At 45.3% G+C, this 20108-nt stretch overlaps 1 protein-coding gene across 5 annotated transcripts in view; it reads left to right on the top strand.

Annotated features, from left to right (window-relative positions):
• Positions 1-18888, top strand: part of IFNAR2 (interferon alpha and beta receptor subunit 2) — a 30989-nt gene extending 12101 nt beyond the window's left edge. For 4 of the 5 annotated variants that reach the window (XM_045501511.1, XM_045501510.1, XM_045501509.1 and 1 more), the window contains 5 exons: positions 1855-2027; positions 4449-4609; positions 9409-9577; positions 13622-13752; positions 17353-18888. In XM_045501511.1, coding sequence (XP_045357467.1) covers positions 1855-2027; positions 4449-4609; positions 9409-9577; positions 13622-13752; positions 17353-18057 — 1339 coding nt within the window. In that variant the 3' untranslated portion in view covers positions 18058-18888. The remainder of the gene's footprint in view (positions 1-1854; positions 2028-4448; positions 4610-9408; positions 9578-13621; positions 13753-17352) is intronic. The other variant, XM_045501514.1, reaches the window with a different exon arrangement.
• Positions 18889-20108: the final 1220 nt, after the last annotated feature.

The following is a 20108-nucleotide window of genomic DNA, read 5'->3' as shown; positions in this document are numbered from 1 at the left end:
CAAAACTTGTATTTATAACCATTTCTACAGGTCAAAGCCTCAGATGCACAATAATTACGGCGTATGGTTTTTATAATTATTTTTCTGACTCAGTAAGTCTGAATGTTTAAAAGCACTGTTTTCTGAGGACAGGAGTCCAAAGATCTGGTGACCATATGGATGTCATGTTCACTTTTCTTTACTCGGTGGGGGCGGGCGGTGGCACATCAGAGAGCTGCCTGGCCCAGACCAGGTCCACGGTCTGGCTTAATCACTAATCAGCCGTGACCTTCAGGCACAGAGCTCGGCTTCTCTGAGCTCAGTATCCTACTTATAGGTTGCCGCAGAGATTAATGCCGTAATGGAGGGAGCCTTCTATGGCTCTCTTTTTCCGACGTCTGACACCACCCTTATAAGTTGTCACTTTGAACTAGTAGCTGCGTTCTTTTGTTTGCTGTTTATCTGGCTAACAGCTGTTACTACCACTGACTGGCCCATGGAAGGCCTCTTGTGAGTTTCTCTGGTGCCTGCCAAAGTCTTAGTTTCTCTCTGCGTTAGGTGGTCACGTGTATCACCTACTTACCTTTCTGAGGCTCAAGAAATCAGACATCTGTGTTGTCCCTATAGAACAGGCTGGTTTAGGCCTGGACCATGTGATCTTCAGCTGGAGAGAGAATGTGTCTCAGGGAGGACACTCCTGATGGTCTTGTAGGGGCAGAGAGATCTGGGACTTCTGTCATGAAAGTGTAATGTTTGCTCATTTATTCACCCAGCAAATATTTACTGAGCACCGACTACATTGCCAGGGGACCAACCATGAACCAAAGCCCTTGGTCTCCTGGAGCCTAGAGCAGACATTCGGAAAGTAGACAGAAATACCAAAAAAACAAATAAAGATATAATGTGGTAGGTGATGGTAACGGAATGCAGGAACATGAAGACAAGCGAGAGAGGGGGTGGACATGATGGGGTAAGGTGTTCCTTTTTTTTTTTTTTTTTTTAAGCTTATTTATTTATTTTGAGAGAGCGAGTGGCACAAGCAGGGGAAAAACAGAGAGAGAGAGAGAGAGAGAGAGAGAGAGAATCCCAAGCAGTCTCCGTGCTGTCAGTGCAGAGCCTGATGCGGGGCTTGAACTCATGAACTGTGAGATCATTACCTGAGCCGAAACCGAGAGTCAGATACTCAACTGACTGAGCCACCCAGGTGCCCCTAGGTGTTCCATTTTATTTTATATATAGATATTTTTTTTATTTTAATTTTTTTAATGTTTATCTTGGAGAGAGAGAGAGAGAGAGGGAGAAAGACAGAGTACAAGCAGGGGAGGGGCAGAGGGAGAGGAAGACACAGAGTCTGAAGCAGGCTCCAGGCTCTGAGCTGTCAGCACAGAGCCTGACGCAGGGCTCAACCCATGAACCCACGAGATCATGACCTGAGGGGAAGGCGGACGCTTAACCGACTGAACTACCCAGGCATCTTCCAAGGTGTTGCATTTTAATTTTTTTTTTTTTTTCAACGTCTATTTATTTTTGGGACAGAGAGAGACAGAGCATGAACGGGGGAGGGGCAGAGAGAGAGGGAGACACAGAATCGGAAACAGGCTCCAGGCTCTGAGCCATCAGCCCAGAGCCCGACGCGGGGCTCGAACTCACGGACCGCGAGATCGTGACCTGGCTGAAGTCGGACGCTTAACCGACTGCGCCACCCAGGCGCCCCAGGGGTGTTGCATTTTAAATAAGGTGGTTAGGGCAGGCGACCTGATTCGGTGATGCTTGAGCAGAGACGTAAAGAAATGAGGAAGTGAGGCATGCAGTTAACGGAATCTCCGTCACATAAATACTAAAGTTTGCCTTTTCTCATGTCTTTTCCTTTCAAAGTAAACCAGACGATATGAAGATCGTGGAGCACTGTTCAAATATCACAGCATCATTTTGCGACCTAACCGATGTGTGGGAAGTCCTGCCAGAGACGTACATCCCCAGAGTTGATGGATTCAGGGGAAACACAATGCTGGTCAGCTGTATCAGCGATTTCTTCCTGGCAACACACGGTGAGTTCATCTCTGCTTATCATTTTCATCATCATCATCATCAAGATCATCATTATTTGCTTTCCCATGACATAGGCAGGTCTGCAGAGGTGTCTGAAACTCAGGGCTATGTTTACCAGCTGGCCTTGCCCCTTCGCGGCTCTGGACCTGTGAAGTGTTTGCTTCTCGGAGCCTTGGTTTTCTTATCCAAAAAGTGGGACGATAATCTGTCCTTTGCCGGCGATTCCTCACTGCCTGTCTAAGGCAGGCGTTCCGGCAGCCATGGTTGGTTTGTTCCGGTTCATTTCCTGTCACAACCTGACGGGAAGTAGGCCGGGAGGTCCAGAAGGCCTGTATCTGAGCTGTCCCAACTCTTTGGGCCAATGTTTTCCTTAATACGGTACCCCCTCCCCCAGATCATAACCCAGTAGTTCTTATCTATGTTAGTTCCCAAAACACGTGCACCTGGGGCATTCGGAGACCGGAGCCCGAGAGTGGGTCTGCCTGTCTTTCTTTCCCTATGACTGGAGGCAGCTCCCTGTGGCACTTGTGTTAAACAGCTCCAGGGTGGCTGCTGGTGGCCCTCGGCCAGACTCCAGCTCTTCTTCGAGGTCCTCATTTGCAACCTGTTTCCAAGAGAAAGATTTGGTTTCAGCTCCCTGTTAAAGGCTGTGTGGATGTGCGTTCACACATACGTGCTTAGCAAAGTGACAATGACCGAATCCCACTGTCGCAGACAAGATTCCCTGGATTTGTGTGTGTGTGTATGTTTATGTGTGCGTCCAGAAAAGAAAAGAAAGAAAAGCACAACTTGTAGATCGTGGTGCTCAGACGATTACAGAAAGTACATTAAAGTAAGGATGAGACGTCATTTGTCAAGACTCAAAATGGTAAATGTCAAGCACATGTAAATACCCAGGCTTAGGGGAAACGCGGAGAGTGTGCTTTGAACATCTGAAAATCTGCGGCAGGATGTATTCAAATCTTGCCGTGTCCCTGCTCTCATCCAGAATTCCTCTTTAATGGTTTGTCCTACAGAAATAATTGTGGACAAATGTAATGATTTAGCTCTAAGAATGCTCGTTGACACAGTGGGTCTATTCAGAAAATGTAGAGACAATCTATTTAAAGCAACAGATTGGGGCACCTGGGTGGCTCAGTCGGTTAAGCGGCCGACTTCGGCTCAGGTCATGATCTCGCGGTCCGTGGGTTCGAGCCCCGCATCGGGCTCTGTGCTGACAGCTCAGAGCCTGGAGCCTGTTTCCGATTCTGTGTCTCCCTCTCTCTGACCCTCCCCCGTTCATGCTCTGTCTCTGTCTGTCTCAAAAATCAATAAACGTTAAAAAAAAATTAATCAAAGCAACAGATCAGTTAAATTATAGTGCAGCCAGATGCTTAGTGGAATAGAGTCACCCCTAAAAAGTTAACGATGAAGATCCAGGGTCAGCCAACTTTCTGTAAAGGCCAGAAAAGAAATACTTTAGACTTTATGGGCCACGTATCATACACCATATCACCTATCCTTCTTCAGTTGTTTTACAACCCTTTTATTATTTTGTAAGTTTATTTATTTATTTATTTATTTATTTATTTATTTATTTTGAGAGAGAGAGAGAGAGCAAGCAGCTGATGGGAAGAGAGAAAGGGGGAGAGAGAGAATCCCCAGTAGGCTCCACGCCGTCAGCATGGAGCCCAATGCTGGGGCTCCCAAACTCATGGCTCATGAGATCATGACCTGAGCCAAAATCAAGAGTTAGGCTTAACCAACGAAGCCACCCAGGCACCCCACAGCCCTTTAAAATATAAAAACCATTCTGAACTGGCAGGCTGTGCAAAACTCCAGCCCACAGGCCCATTTTCCACCCCTTGATGTAGACAAATATGCATGGATATGTTTGTGAATTGAGTTAAGTGAAATATATACCATGCAAAGCTGTAGGTAAGAATGATTTAATTTTAGATGAGATGTGTGTGTGTGTGTGTGTGTGTGTGTGTGTGTGTATGCACTAGTTCCGTTTATATACGTGTGTGTCTATATTTACACTGATACGATATAGACAAAACACGATTAACCACATTCAGGGACACTTGCCTACTGTATTTTCTGATATTTCTGCAATGGTTGGGTATCATTGTTACTGTGATATGATAAGAAGTCATTTTGTTTAGAATACAGGCTGAAAATTCCGAAAGGACTGACTTCCATCCTGGAACCTTCCGTTTCTTGTGGTAATAGTAAGCAAATCACATCACTTTTAGTCTCGGTTTTTCACCAATAAAAAAAAAAAAAAAGAATACAACCCATGCCTCACCTAAGACCGTAGGTTAGAGAGAAGATAGTTGTCAAGAGGTCAGGTTGTATTACAGCCACGGGAGCGTTGCTGCGATGCAGTCATTGGCTGACATCATTGGGGTCTGTCTCCGGTTTCGTTTTCTCCACAGTGTCTTTGGAACCACCGGACTTTGATATTGTTGGCTCTACCAACCACATCAACGTAATAGTGAAATTTCCACCAGTCATTCCCAAGATACTAAATGGCGAGATCTTACAGTATTACTTACCGCTCGTCATCGAAGAACAGTCAGGGAAGATTGTTAAGAAGGTAAGTGGCTAAAACAGTTCTGAGCTGGCAGTGAATATATTTGACCGTCTTCTTAAAAAAAAAAAACCAAAACAAGGAAAAAGACATTTGTAATGATTTGAGCAATTGAGCCTAAAGGGTCTGAATCCGCGGGGTCTGACTTTAAGCAAAGAAGTCTCTATAGTTCATTCATTGTGGAAATATGTTGACTTAGCCTAGCAGTGTGGTCTTCTTTCAAAGAAGAGGCCACATGCGCAACATCGAGGGGCACACAGGAAAGGGAAAAGAATGTGGTGTGGACAAAGAGAACAGGCTAATTTCAGCACACTAGGGCGAAATTCCAGGGTGCTGGGATGAGTGGAAGTGGGCCCTCCCAGAACAGCACCTGACATGTGCATAGCCCTTTGCCGATTAGAAACCCTTGCAAGTACCAGCCCACAAGTCACCAGGGGCAGGGGCATGTCAGGCAGAGGGCACAGGAAGCAGAGGTCCTGAGGCTGGAGTGGGCCCAGTAGATTTGAGAACCAGGGCAGGGAGCTGGAATGGAGTAACCGGGACAAGAGACTAGAAGGAGGTGAGATCAGGGAGGCAGTGGGGCCCAATCTTGTTGGGCTTTGTGGGTCTGAGGCTTTGAAGTAGCATGAAGCTGCTGGAGGTCCAGAGGCTTTAACAGGGCATCCTGGCTGGCGTATTGAGAATAAACCACAGGAGCCAAAGGTGGAGGTTGGGAGACCAGTTAAGAGGCTGTGGAGATGGTAATTGCTTAGTAGGAAATGGCAAATTACAATTTTCGCTGTAATATCTACCTGGATATAATCAACGCCCTAATCAAAACAAAATGAAAATAACAGAGGGAAAAAATCAGCTTATGTAGCTCAGAGACTTTACGAAGCTTCTTTAAATATCATAAACCAGTCACATCTCATTGATATTCAACCCGTGAGCTACTAACTCTGTTTGAGATTATTATTTTTAAAATAAGAAAGCTATGGGTATTAGGATATTGACAACACCATGAGAGGAAAATGACGGTTAATAAGCATCTTCTTCATTAAAGAAAAGTAATCTTTATTTATTTATTTTTTTAACGTTTATTGATTTTTGAGACCGAGAGAGACAGAGCATGAACGGGGGAGGGTCAGAGAGAGAGGGAGACCCAGAATCGGAAGCAGGCTCCGGGTTCTGAATTGTCAGCACAGAGCCCGACGCGGGGCTCAAACTCACGGACTGTGAGATCATGACCTGAGCCGAAATCGGAAGCTCAACCGACTAAGCCACCCAGGCGCCCCAAGAAAAGTAATCTTTAGATTAAATTAGACCAAGAAAAAAAGAAGAGACTACTGGTGTAATCCAGGTGACAGATGGTGGTGGCTTGGACCACTTGGCAGTAATGAGAAGTGGTTAAATTCTGCATATATCTGGCAAGTGGAGCTGACAGTATTTTTGGATGGGTTGGATGTGCCATGGGGTGAAGAAAGAGACAAGAGCGTCTGGATGGATGGAGTTTCCACTGATTAAAATGGGGAAGATTACAGGGGCACCTGGGTGTCTCAGTTGAGCGTCCAACTTCGACTCCCTCTCCCCCTGCTCCTCCCCCATTCACACTCTGTCTCTCTCTCTCTCTCTCTCTCGGTCTCAAAAATAAATTTAAAAACATTTAAATGGGGAGGATTACAGATGGAGGAGGTGGATAATTGGGTATCAGTAGCTTGGATCTGGATATATTAAGTTTGAGGTGCCAATAAGGCATCGAGGAGGATATAGTGAGCAGGAGTTGGATGCTCTGAGTCTGGAGTTCAGGGGAGAGCTCCTCGCTGGAGAGACGTCCTGGGGAGTCGTTGGCTTCTTGGTGCATATTGATACCTTGAGACAAGGTGAGATCACCTGGAAGTGGATATGCAGAGAGGAAAGAGGACGTCCAAAGTCAGAGCCCCAGAAGCCCAAAATAGAGAGATCTGGCAAATGAGGAACCAGCAAAAGAGACTAGAGGGGTGCCTGGCTGGCTCAGTCAGTACAGTGTGCAACTCTTGATCTAGGGGTTGTTGTGAGTTCAAGCCCCACGCTGGGTGTGGAGGTTACTTAAAAATAAAACCTTAAAGGGGCGCCTGGGTGGCGCAGTCGGTTAAGCGTCCGACTTCAGCCAGGTCACGATCTCGCGGTCTGTGCGTTCGGGCCCCGCATCGGGCTCTGGGCTGATGGCTCGGAGCCTGGAGCCTGTTTCCGATTCTGTGTCTCCCTCTCTCTCTGCCCCTCCCCCGTTCATCTCTCTCTGTCTCTCTCTGTCCCAAAAATAAATAAACGTTGAAAAAAAAAATTAAAAAAAAAAAAAACCTTAAAAAAGAGAGAGAGAGACTGGGAAGGAGCAACCAGCATGGTAGGAGAACAACTAGGTGAAAATGATGTCCTGGTAGCTGAGAGAAGAAAGTTCCAGAAGGAGAAAGTGATCTACTGAATCAAATGCTATAAATGGGACACGTTAGATGAGGACTATGGATTGGGTGTTGGATTTAGCAACATGGAAGTCCTGGTGACCTTGATAAGAGTGATTTCAGTGGAGTGATGGGGTGAGGACCTGGTAAGAATGGATTCCAGAAAGAGAAGGAAGAGAGAAATTAGAGACAGTGAGGAGAACTAATTCTTCTAAGGAGTTTTTCTGTAAAGAGGAGAGATACTCTGTGGTAGCTATGGGAAGCTGGGGTCAAGAGAGAGGGATTTTATTTTATTTTATTTTATTTTATTTTATTTTATTTATTTTATTTTATTTATTTTATTTTTAAGTTTATTTATTTTGAGAGAGAGAGAGAGAGAGGGAATGAGGGAGGGGCAGAGAGCAGGGGACAGGGAGAATCCCAAGCAGGCTCTGCACTATCAGGACACAAAGCCTGAGTCGGGGTTGGAACATGAACCATGAGATCATGGCCCGAACCAAAAAAATCAAGAGTCAGACACTTCATCAACTGAGTCACCCAGGTGCCCCATAAGAGGGACATTTTAAAATGGAAGAACTTATGGGGTGCCTGGGTGATTCAACTCTTGATTTCAGCTCAGATCGTGATCTCACAGTCGTGAGTTCGAACCCCGTATTGGGCTGCATGCTGGGTGTGGAGTCTGCTTAAGATCCTCTCTCTCTCTCTCTCTCTCTCTCTCTCTTTCTCTCTCTCTCTCCGTCTCAAAATAAAATAAAATAAAATGGAAGAAGTTACAGCATGTTCATATGCAGATGGGATGTTCCAAAGGGATTGCTGGACCATGTGCTTGAGGAAGTGAGGAGGGATGGAATCTCATAAGCACAAGAAGGGATTGACCTTGGTGCAGAGCAGGGACTGTGCATCCAAGGCGAGTGCGGGGGCGGGGGGCAAAATACTCAGGCCAGCTTCTGTTTGCCTGGTGAAACAGGAAGTATGGCAGACTTCATCAAGATCACACAATGGCAACACCAGGTGTGAAACCCAGATAGTCTGATTCTCAGCTACTTTTGGCTATTTCTCCTGGAGGCAAGAGCCCTCCCTCCGTGACACTGTTTCTACATCTGCCCCCTTTCTCTTCTTCACTGCTTATTGGCACTGCATGAGAGTTTAGTTTGTTAGAGCTTGCTTGCTTTCTTTCTTTCTTTCAATTCTTCCTCCTTCCAAATAGAAATTTGCAGAAAAACATTATTACAGAAGGCCGTATATGAACTGCTGGAAAATCCTGATTTGTAGAACTGTTAGTATTTTGAAAACCATAAAACTTCACGCAGAAGTTGTTTTTCTTTTTTTTTTTTTTAATTTTTTTTTAATCTTTATTTATTTTGAGAGAGAGACAGAGTGTGAGCAGGGGAAGAGCTGAGGGGAGGGAGACACAGAATCCGAAGCAGGGCTCCAGGCCCTGAGCTGTCAGCACGGAGCCCGACGCGGGGCTCGAACTCACAAACTGCGAGATCGTGACCTGAGCCGAAGTCGGACGCTCAACCGACTGAGCCACCCAGGTGCCCCGAAGTTGTTTTTCTTGAAAGAAACTTCATATCATCTCTCTAATTCCAAAATGGAACAGAACTACCTAGGAACAGAAGGGGCAAGGTGTCTAAAGGGAGAAGATGAGGAATTAGACATCAGCCACAGTTCTGCCACAGCCATGCTGTGTGGCCTTGGAAAGTTACTTAACCACTCTGAGTGGTAGTTTCCTCATCTGGAGGATGGAGATCATTGCAACTCTGTGGACTGTTTTCATAATCACATTCGTTAATATGTATGAAGGCACTTCCTGAAGAGTAGACACATATCATTAATGAAAAAAGATAATCTCATTTTTTTATGTTCTTAGTTTTGCAAGATTATCTTAATGCATGACAAAATAATCTTGTAAAAGTGACATCATGGAAACATTTTTTTCTTTTTTTTTCTTTTTTTCATTTTATTTGCCTGAGAGAGAGAGCACAAGTGGGAGAGAGGGGCAGAGGGAGAGAGAGAGAGAGAGAGAGAGAGAGAGAGAGAATGAATCTCCAGGAGACTCCATGCTCAGTGTGGATCTCTCAACCCTTTAACCAGCTGAGCCACCCAGGTGCCCAAACATCATGGAAACTTTTATTCCTCGTGGAAACTTTTTCTACTCGTTATAAAGTGCAGTCGCTAGACTAGATTTCATGGTTTAAAAATGCGCATCTAGTTTTGTGCTAAATTGCTGGCCCCAAATGACTTAAAAATACTTTTTCTTTTCAAGCCTGAGATCTTTCTATCCCCATTTAAGATCTGAAGACAAATCCCCAAGGAGGCTTGAAGGGCCTGCCTCCAGATGAAATTCTCACTCAAAGCCTTCCTGATTTTTTTGCTTCTTTTTTACAGCATCACCCCAAGCTAAATGGAAACATCATTGGAAATGTCACTTATGTCATCGACAAGCTGATTCCAAACACAAACTACTGTGTATCTGTCTATTTTAAGTCTAAAGATATGGGAGCATTAAATAGATCTCCAGTCAAATGTACCTTCCTTCAACCTGGACAGGAAACAGGTATAAGTGTTTGAAAACTCATGTTCTGCTTTCACTCCGAGGGAAAACCTGGTTAATGAAAAGAATCTGAAAGTCGTGGAGCCCTGAAGGTATTCCTTCCACGAAAAGCCCATCACAGAGATGCTTTCTGTTGGTCAGTCTCTACTGTGCGGTGAAGTTTAAGTTTGAACTTTTAAGTTCCCATAGCAGAGGGACAATCAGGTGTCTGTCTTTATAAAGTCAGATCCTCTGAAGTGGCAACGCTTCTAGTTTAGCTCAGGGAGTCGGGATCGAATTCAGTTCTGGGTGCCCTTGGGTTGGCCATTATTCAAGCTAGCTGCTGGAGGAGGCAGGGTTACCGGGACCAAGTGCACGCACAGGTATCAGAGGGTCAAATTGTGGAGGCTGGGTGTGGCCCACGGACGTGGCCAGCTTGCAGGAAAGTTCGTTATAGCTTGTAGATGGAAGGGAAGCTCACCAGTGCGTATGACATAGTCCCTCATGACGACTAAAAAGTCCTGTTGCGAAGGCATCAGAACAGGAAACAGCCTAGTCCCCGAACCTTCCTCTGAGTGGAGAAATCTGCAGTGAGAACAGTCAGGCTTAGGGACGTTCGTTGCTGATTATGTGCTTGGGAAGTAACGAGGCCCCTAATTGTTTTGCCAAAAGTGAAAATCTCCACCAAAGAAGCCTTTCTGAATTTCCCAACCCCGACGAGAGTTTCTTTAATGGTCTGACTTACCAGAGTACAGACAAGATCAGGTGGGACAGAAGAAAGCGACCGCAATGGTATGGCTTCCTTGGGGATTCAGTGGACACAGGCCTGGCGCCTAGTGCTTGGAGATGCTCAGTGTGATTTGACGCTCCCGTGTTCCGCAGGGTCCAACGACGCCTGGAGCGATTTTAAAGGAAAAAGTAGCTCCTTTCAAATATCTTTAAAGGAAAAAGGCATTAGCTTGCATCATTAGTGTAGGGTCAGTCAAATATGGGCAAACCTGAACTTGCCTATAAATTCCTTATGCCTGTAGCTCTTAGGAAAATGGGAACCCCAAACAAATCTACATACGTATCCCCTAATACCAATTCTCCAACGCCAGCCGGGTGTCCAGTGATTCGATTCCTTTCTGACACTCTCTGGAGTTAGCAGGCCCCACAGGTTTAGGGTCTCAGACTCAAGACTGCCCCCTCTTCGGGTACCAGCTGCAAGTCTGGCCATCCAAACTTCTGTGCGCTCTAACTACAAATTCAGAGGGTCCCACACTCCCCCTTCAGATTAATAACTCACCAGGACTCATGGGACTCAGGAAGCACTATACTTAGGATTACTTTTTTTTTTTTTTTAATGTTTATTTATTTTTGAGAGAGAGAGAAAGACAGAGCGTGAGCAAGGGAGGGGCAGAGAGAGAGGGAGAATCCCCAGCAGGCTCCACACTAACAGCAGACAGCCCAAGGTGGGGCTTGAAACCACGAGCCATGAGATCATGGCCTGAGCCAGTCTGACGCTTAACTGGCTGAGCCACCCAGGTGCCCCAGGATTACTGTTTTATCATAAGAATACAATGAACGGCCAGATGCAGAGGCACAGAGTCTGGAAGGGTCCTGAGTGCAGGCGCTTCTGTCCCCATGGAGTCAGGGTGCACCACCCTCCCAATACGTACGTGTGTTCCCTGTCCCAGAATCTCCCCCAGCCTTGCCGTCCAAGAGTTTATACTGGGTCTTATTACGTAGGCACGGTTGATGAAATCGTCATCCGCTAGTGATTGAACTCCCATCCCCAGCCCTCCCCCCTCCCCAACAGTCAGGGGCCAGCCGTTCCACTCTCTAAACACCAGGTTGGTTTTTCTGGTGACCAGCCCCCTTCCTGGAGCTATCCAGCACCCTCCCTTGATTCATTAGCATAAACTCAGGTATGGTCCCCCAAAGACACTCCTGTCACTCAGGAAATTCCAAGGGTTTTTAATGGTCTGCGCCAAGAACCAGGGGCAAAGACCAGATTTTTATTATTATTATTTTATTTTTCTTATTGTTGTTACTATATTTGTATTGCTATTATTATTATTATTAGACAACGATCTTACAAACAAAGCCAGCTGAATAGAGAACTATTTTCTCATCTCCTCATGGAATACTTCTGTACTTCCTCTGGTGAGGGGCTTTTCCCCTATACCAAGCAATTCTCCCACACCAGCTCAGGGTCCTGCAATTTAACTCAAGTCTGGCACTGTCTACCTGGTGTTCGGGGCTCAGTCCCACAAGACTGTCTCCACCACCACCTCACATGCAGGTCAAAGTTGTCAGGGGTCTCAGAGCTCTATGCCCTGCAGGAACCGGGGACAAAGACCAAATAAGTAAATATTTTTTATCGTAAATCACAACAGCAGCAATAAAAACTCAGATTAGTAACGTGACATGACAGACGATGGTTGGCTAACACTCAGCCCCCACTTGGAAGATGAATGTAAGACTGACCAAAGGCACACGTTCCCTGGAGGCTGACGTGCGCTGTGATTACTCGGTTTTTGCCCTGCCTTTTCTGTTTCCCCTGCTAAAAATAGTCCTGCAATAGCATGGCGTCGTGTCATTTCATCTTTACGTGGTGTGAACACATCATTTGCACATGAAGTCAGCCTCCCTTCTTGTATCATTGCCCCAGACAGTGAAAGGACAGGTACCCCTCGCTATCCAAATATTTGATGTCTCAATTCTTATTGTCTGAAACTCAGGGACCAAGCAGGTTCACATAATGTGGACTCCTCACTGTCCAGATTTGCCATCTGAACTACCTTCAACTGGCCCAACTTGGGAACCAGACAGGTTAGGATGGCGGGGGGGGGGGGGGGGGGGGGGTTGCTGGGGCTTGAAAGACAACCTGGGACCAGTGTTAACTTCCTCAGACTCAGTGGTGAATACCACTAGCTTGGGGCATCACTCGTATGGGGGAGTTTAGTCCAGAGATTGAGAGAAATGTCTCCCCTTTGGTCAAGTCCCAAATTAACCGATTGGTTCTTTTGCTAAGGCCCTGAGGGAAAGCTGTGCCCGTCCATTTGACAAATATTTATTGGGGCCCCGCTGTCTGCTGGATTCTCTTGTAGATGCTGGGGAAACAGCAGTGAACAAAACAAATAAAAATAACACTTCCTGACCACGTGGAACTTACATTGCAATAGAGAGACAGAAAAACAAAACTTAAAAAGCTACTTGCAGTCAGAAGGTTGCAATTCTCCAAAAGGTATTTTGACAAGAAACTTGAGGGGCGCTCAGTAGGACAAAGTGGTCTCTGTAGAGCCCTGGTGTGGCCAAAGTCCAGCCTCAGAATAACCCAGTTGTTTTTCTCAGACAAACTCCCCTCTTCCACTTCTTTCTGCCCGTCATGTCTACTGTTCAATCACAAACTTTCGAGTCCCTTTTGAAGATCTAATTAGCTTTATTGAACGATTTGTGCGTTGAGCAGCATCCCATCTAGCAAGTATAAAGGAGCTCCAAAGGGCTGCAGAAAGAGAAATGCTTTTAAAGGCCAAACGAGGAAGTCAGACCAAAAATAGGATTATTTTCAGGTGAGGTCACCTCCCTTTGAGGGACAAAAGGATCTTATTATATTAGGTGGATTACCTCATGGTGCTGAGTTGGAAATTCCAGAATGACCAGTGAAGATTACGGTTTGGTGATGTGGGCCAGGCATCAATGACTCCTTTTTGGGCCTTGAGTTTTCTTTTTAACCGTATTAACAGGTGGCTATTGAGCCTTTGAGATATGGCCAGTATGAATGAGAAACAGGTTTTTTTTCGATTTTGATGATTTAAATTTAAGTAGTCACATATGGCTGATGGCTACTGTATTGCATGGGGCAGTCATAAAACATCATTATAAACTGGAAGAAATTTCACTTTTAAAAATAAATCTGCCATTTTCATCATTTAAGAATATGTATGCTTGGATTACTTTCACTCTTTTGTCTGTAACAATAGTTTTTCCCATGTTTGTTGTTCTTTGATATCTTATTCCACTCATCTGTGATAATTTATTGAATTTATTTTGAAATAAAGTCATTTCATTTTTCATCAACAGAGTCATCAGAATCCGCCAAAATAGGAGGAATAATTATTATGTTTTTAATAGCAGCTGTCTTCATAAGCACCATATTAATACTGAAACGGGTTGGTTATATATGCTTAAGAAATGATTTCCCCAAAGTTTTGGTATGTAGTCTTTTTTTTTTAATTTCTATCTTTATTTTATAACTTAAGAATTTTTATTATATTCTTAACTATTTTCACAGAAGGAAAAAAAACGTTTTCTAAAAACACTAAGATGCATTATCACTCTGGGTGACTTTCCCATCCCTATAAATATATATTTAGATTTGATGCTTTCTGTTTATACTTGGCCCACGTGTTACTTTTAATGGTCACATAGTATCCCATTGTTATTAATGTCCTATTTTTCCCTTAATCATTTGCCAGCTGTAGGCCATCCGAATTGACTTCTTTTTCCTTTCTTTTCCTTCCTTTTTATTCTTTCGCCTTTATGAATAATGCAGTATGTTTCATTAACATTTTATAAAGATTATCTTTCAATTTAGATTACTTCAGTGGAACATATACACAAGGTGGTTTATCTTTTTTTTTAAATTTTTTTTAACGTTTATTTATTATTGAGAGACAGAAAGAGATAGAGCATGAGCATGGGGGGGGGGGGGAGGGGGGCGGGAGCAGAGAGAGGAGGAGACACAGAATCTGAAGGAGGCTCCAGGCTCTGAGCTGTTAGCACAGAGCCCGACGCAGGGCTCGAACTCACAAACCCAGTGATATCATGACCTGAGCCGAAGTCAGACGCTCAACCGAGTGAGCCACCCAGGCACCCCTGGATTTATCTTATGAAAAGATAAAAGAATTAATTTGCCCCTCATTTGTCATTTTCTCCATCCCATTGCTGTCTTCCTATATTCATTTTATCAGTTTCCATTCAGAGATATCTTATTTTTCTCTAAACTCATTTCATCTTTTTCTTCTCATTTTTATAAACAACTGCCCATTTAAATATTCCTCCCCAGTTGATAAAATTGTACTATTCTTTTTCTTTGTCTTTTTACTCCTTCGGGTTGGGTTTGGGGGCTGTTTAGGGGGTGGCGAGTGTGCTTGGGGAGATTTTAATTACAATGAGTATTTGAACCCAGCCCGCATTTGGCCCCGCCTTAGACGCCTTAGACGTAGAGGACTCTGTATTGGGTTTCATCCACACTGTGATCCCTGCCTTTCAAGTACGGACAGTTTTGATCCTTCAGTGTAAACGTATCTTTCAGTCTTTTATGTTAGCCGTCAGTTGCGGCCTTATCGCTGCCTTAATTCACCTCTTCCTGTCTGCCAAGTATTTATTCCTTTGGCCTTGAGGTCTTAGACAAATCCTACCCCGATATGTCTCACTGTAGCCTTGAGATATAAAGGTCCTTATTACCACACCTACTCCCTTCTAGATAAATTCTCTGCCTGACTTACCTAAAATGGACTAATCCCCCCGCCAGGTCTCCCTGGGGTTCCTCCCATCCCTAAGGCGCGTCCAAATTATACACCAATTATAAATACGCCTGTTAGTGTGTTGACCCCAAGTACTGAGAGGACGTGTTGTTATTGTGTCTTTCTCATACTTCTTCATGAAAAATTGTTGCTCTGTGTTTAAGTAAAAACTCTAGGAATGGCAAAGCAGAACACTCTAGGCCTCGTGTATTTGTGTGTATATGTGTTTCATCAAGCACAGATGTTAAAGTTTTCTTTTTCTTTTTGCTTTTTGCTTTTAACAAATATTTACCGAGTACCTACCATGTGTTTACATGTTCTAGGTGCTGGGGATATAGAAAAGAACAAAACAAACAAAAACGTCTGCCCTCCTAGATCTTAAAGTCTGAGGACTAAGGGTAGGGGCTGTGACAATTTATAGATGATATAACTGGCAAAGTAAAAAATTCACATGAATCTAGAGATGAATGATTAGGATTAATAAGTTTAGTGACGTTGGTCACAAAATAATCAATATAAAAAATGCTTGCGTTTTGATACACTAGCAATAATCAGAAAACAAACATGAAGCTGCTTTTCAACCTCCAAGAAATTAAGTAGGTACACAACTCGTAGTGTAAAGCCCTGTGAATTTTCGCAAACTCAATGCACCCATGTAATTCATGCCTAAATCAAGAAAGAGAATATAATCAGCCTCTCCAGAAGTCTCTCTCCTGCCACCTTCGAGTAACTAACCCCCACCGAGGGTAACCACTATCCTGGTTACTAACAGCATAGGTTCCTTTTATCTGGTTTTGAACTTGAAATCGTACAGTTAAGTGGAATCATATAGTTGATTTTAAATACCATTGCAATAGTAATAAAAAAATATTTTTAAAACATTAAAGAATAAATCTATCAGAGGATGTTACAGGTCGTTTGTGGAGAAAATGGCTTCTTGAGAGACATTCACAAGGATTTGGTCAAATAGGGAGCCCAGAAACAGACCCACACGTATGGAAACATGTTTAATGATATTGCCATGGGGACAGGATTGGCTGGGTCAATAAGCGTATGTATATGGGAGAAAATGCAACTGGAACTTTACCTCACACCACACACAAATACCGGTTCCAGGTATATTAAAGGCTGTCCCATGAAAGGCACTGTAGGAGATTCTACGTGACCTTGGGGTAAGGAAGATTCTCTCAGACGCAAAAAGCAGACACCATAGAGGCTCGACATCAATACATTTTCTGACGTTAAAACTAAGAATTTCTTGTCATCGAATGTCCTCACAAAGAGAGTAAAATGGTGAACCACGGGCTAGGGGAAAACACATGTGACATAAATAATCGGCAAACAATTAGCATCCAGGTGATCTGAAGCGCCCCTAGGCATCCTGTGGGAAAAAAGGCGAACAACCCAACAGAAAAATTGTCCCTACGCCTGGCTTGGGTAGAGTAGGGGAAGAGCAGGTTTGCCCAAGTGGGCAGCCCAAGCAGGCCTTAGGAAAATAGGAAGGTGGTGCTGATGACGATTCCAGGTCTCTGAAAGGAGTCTCCTGACCACCTCCTCGTTCGCCCCACCGTAGTTAACCTAGAGACAGACCCACCGACGGGGCAAGACTCAGCCTTGTTCTCCTGTGTTCTCCACAGCTCCCTGCTCGGCTTTGTCCTGGTGGTGCTTTCTTCCGAGAGCTGGAATAGAGTGAGCTCCAGTCTTGCCATTCCTCTAACCCTCCCAACTCTTTTAGGATCCCCTCTTCATCCCGAAGATCCTCCAGTCCAGGGGGCTGTGACCCGGATACAATGGGCTCTCCAGAGTCTCTCCTCACCCACAGTTCCCTGACACGCCCTAGGAGAATCTCAAGGGACCGATTTAGATGGCAATCCAGAACCTAAGTGGCCGGAGTCCCCTGAGCAGCAGGAAGCGGTGAGGGGAGCCCCGCGGGAAGGAGTGGAGGCCAGAACATAGCCTCTGCCGCAGGCAGCCTCCGCCGCTCAGTGTGCGTGCCCCCTGGGCATGTTTCTTAACCTCTCTGCCTCATTTTTGTCATCTGTGAAGTGGGGATAAGAATAGTAAGCCTGCTTCATGGCAGGGCCGTGAGGGTAAAAGGAATGATGACACGAGTGAGGCACAGAGACCAGTGCCCGGCAGGTAGGAAACACGGTGTAACCGTTAGCTGTTGTTGTTGGCCTCACCGTCCTCATCCTCGTCCCTGAACAGTTCATCTCACTGAGTTTTATTATGTCAAAAAATAAAGAGCAAACACTCAGAATTGATTCTCTCTCTTTTGTTTTTAAGAATTTTAATAACTTGTCATCCTGGGTCTTTCTCGAGAGGCCACCCTTGGAAACAGTGGCTTTCGTGGAGGTGATTCACGTTAACAGGAAGAAGAAAGTGTGGGATTATAATTACGACGATGAGAGCGACAGCAATGATGAGGTGGCCCCTCCAATAAGCGGAGGTGGTTATACTATGCACGGGCTAACGGGCAGGCTTCTGGGTCCGGCCTCCGCCTCCTCGGCCACCTTGGAAGACTGCAACCAGCCGGACGCTGAGGAACCGGATCAATCCGAACCTGAGGCTGACACCGAGCCCCTGATGGCAGCATGGCCCAGCCCCGGGCAGTCGGAATGCTGCAAGAGTGGGGCCTACAAGGAGAGAGGGAGGCTGCCACGGGACCCCGTCTCCGAGGATGATGACAGCGCCACCGAGGAGTCTGGGGACAAAATTACCTTCAATGTAAATTTAAACTCTGTGTTTGTGAGGATCCCCGATGACGACTCAGAAGTACCCCCAACGTCACCATCTTTTCTGGAAGAGACAGCCAACCTAGAGGATTCAGATGAAACAGAAATAAGCTTTCTGGCAGCCAGTGGGGAAGGGACACAGCCACCCTTCACCAGCCCCTCTGCAGAGTGCCCGTGGCCTGAAGACGCTCTTTCTGACAAAAGTGACAGTTCCGAGTCAGATGCGGACATCAGGGATGGTTATATAACGAGATGATTCCCAAGGATAGTTAATTAACAAGGACCGATGAGGTTCTCCCTCCGTGTACGGTCACCAGCCCCTCCGGGGCCTGCCAGCGATGTCGGAGGGAAGGTGCTGGAGACTGCAGTCTGCTGGGTAATTCCTGGTGACGTCATCTATGCAGATTCCCAGGATGGCCACATGGGACCCTCCTATCCTGCAGTGTATTGTTTACATGTCCCAAGGGATGCACTTTCAAGGGAAAGTGTCCTGTCCATTTCCTTCCCCGCATTTATAATGGTTCTGCATCCTGTCTCCCAGAGTAAGGAGCAGGGTCCCCTGCATCTTTCGTGGGTGGTCCAGGACCCTGCAAGTTAATGAAATTAGCCAGGGTGGGAGTGGAGAGTGAAAAGGAAGACACTCAGCAGGGTTCCTAGCAGGTACAGTCAGCAGTGGTGGGTCCAGCAGGCTTAAGGAAGGGGCCAGGAGGGAAAAAGCAGGAAGGGAAGGCCACCAGAAGGAAAGAAAGGGGACCCACAAAGAAACAGAAGCACAGGTTCCGAGTTGGAAGTGGGGAAAGTGGAGCCCAGTCTTGGGCTCCTCCCCGATGTCACATTCTGTCACCTACACTCAGAATTCAGCTCTCCTCAATTTGAATGAGGAGGACACATTCGCACATAGAAATAACTCTAGTGTCAGGCAGGTGACTACTAGGAAATATCTGCCTGAGGGAGAGGGATAGAATCTCAGTGCCAAATTTTAAGATTAAAAAAAAAAAGCGAGAGAACAAATGCAAAATCGTTTCAAGGTCTTCAGAGGAAATAAGGCATGAAATAAAATCCCTGGAAGTCCTACTTAGCAATTTAAGAAGAGCTGTGTGCACGGATTCCAACTGTCCTATGTGTGACCACAGTTCCTGTGGAAGGAGGGGGGGGGGGGCAGGGGAAGAGAAGTTCTAGAACATCATGTAGCAAACAGTACAAGAACTAGGACTCAGAGGTCTGACTCTGCTATTTCACTGTGTGACCCCAGGTACTTTGCTGAGCCTCTCTGAGCCTCAGTTTCTTCATTTAGGAAATAATGGGACTGGACTAGGTAATCTCCAAGATCCTGTGGTGCTAGGAGAAATAGTAGAAAATACACAAGAATTGGGGCGCCTGGGTGGCTCAGTCGGTTGGGCATCCGACTTCAGCTCAGGTCATGATCTCCCGGTTCGTGGGTTCGAGCTCCACATCGGGCTCTGTGCTGACAGCTCAGAGCCTGGAGCCTGCTTCAGATTCTGTGTCTCCCTCTCTCTTCTCCCTCCCCGCCCGCCCCTCTCAAAAATAAACCTTTTTTAAAAATTAGAAAATACGCAGGAATTGAAGACTCCGGTGAAGGTGCTGCAACCCTGAGAGGCCCCCAAGGTGAATGAATTGTGCGGGACCTCCTATCCCACTCCCCTCACCCCAAGAGCAGGCTTCTCAGATCTGCTAGGTCCATCCAAAAGGGGGAAAACAACAACTATGAGTCCTAGTTCAAGGACTTTGAAGAGAATATTTTTGTAACTGCTCAAAAGTAATTCAGAGGGGAGCCTGGTCAGTTAAGCATCCAACTCTTGATTTCGGTTCAGGTCATGATCTCATGTTTTAAGGGATAGAGCCTGGTGTCTGGTTCCATTGCTGGCCAGGGAGCCTCCTTAGCATTCTCTCTCTCTTCCTTCTCTCTGCCCCTCCCCTCCTCTCATGCGTGCTCGCTCTCTCTCTCTCTCTCTCTCTCTCTCCCTTTCTCAAAAACAAAAGTAATTCAAAGGAGAGGGATGTGAGAGGGGAAGGGGTTATTTAATAACCTAATGAAATCACCTAGGAAAGGAACTTTATGATGGAAAGTGTCCATTTCTCCGTTCTCTTAAAGCAACTATCATATTTTGAAAGATTTCCAGAGTGATCTTTTGGGATAAACTTTTTATGGCTGTGTTTATGTATGTGTGTGTGCTTCAGTTTTGTATAATTGTCATAAGTTGGTGAAGGATAATAAATACTTTTTAATAAAACTGGGTAATGCCTTCGGAGTTATTTCTCATTAGAGGGGGTAAATACACAGATGAT

This window comes from Leopardus geoffroyi, chromosome C2 (genome assembly GCF_018350155.1).
Source record: "Leopardus geoffroyi isolate Oge1 chromosome C2, O.geoffroyi_Oge1_pat1.0, whole genome shotgun sequence".
NCBI classification, from domain to species: Eukaryota; Metazoa; Chordata; class Mammalia; order Carnivora; family Felidae; genus Leopardus; species Leopardus geoffroyi.
Note: the sequence above shows the minus strand (reverse complement) of the source record. Positions and strands in the feature narration are given on the sequence as shown.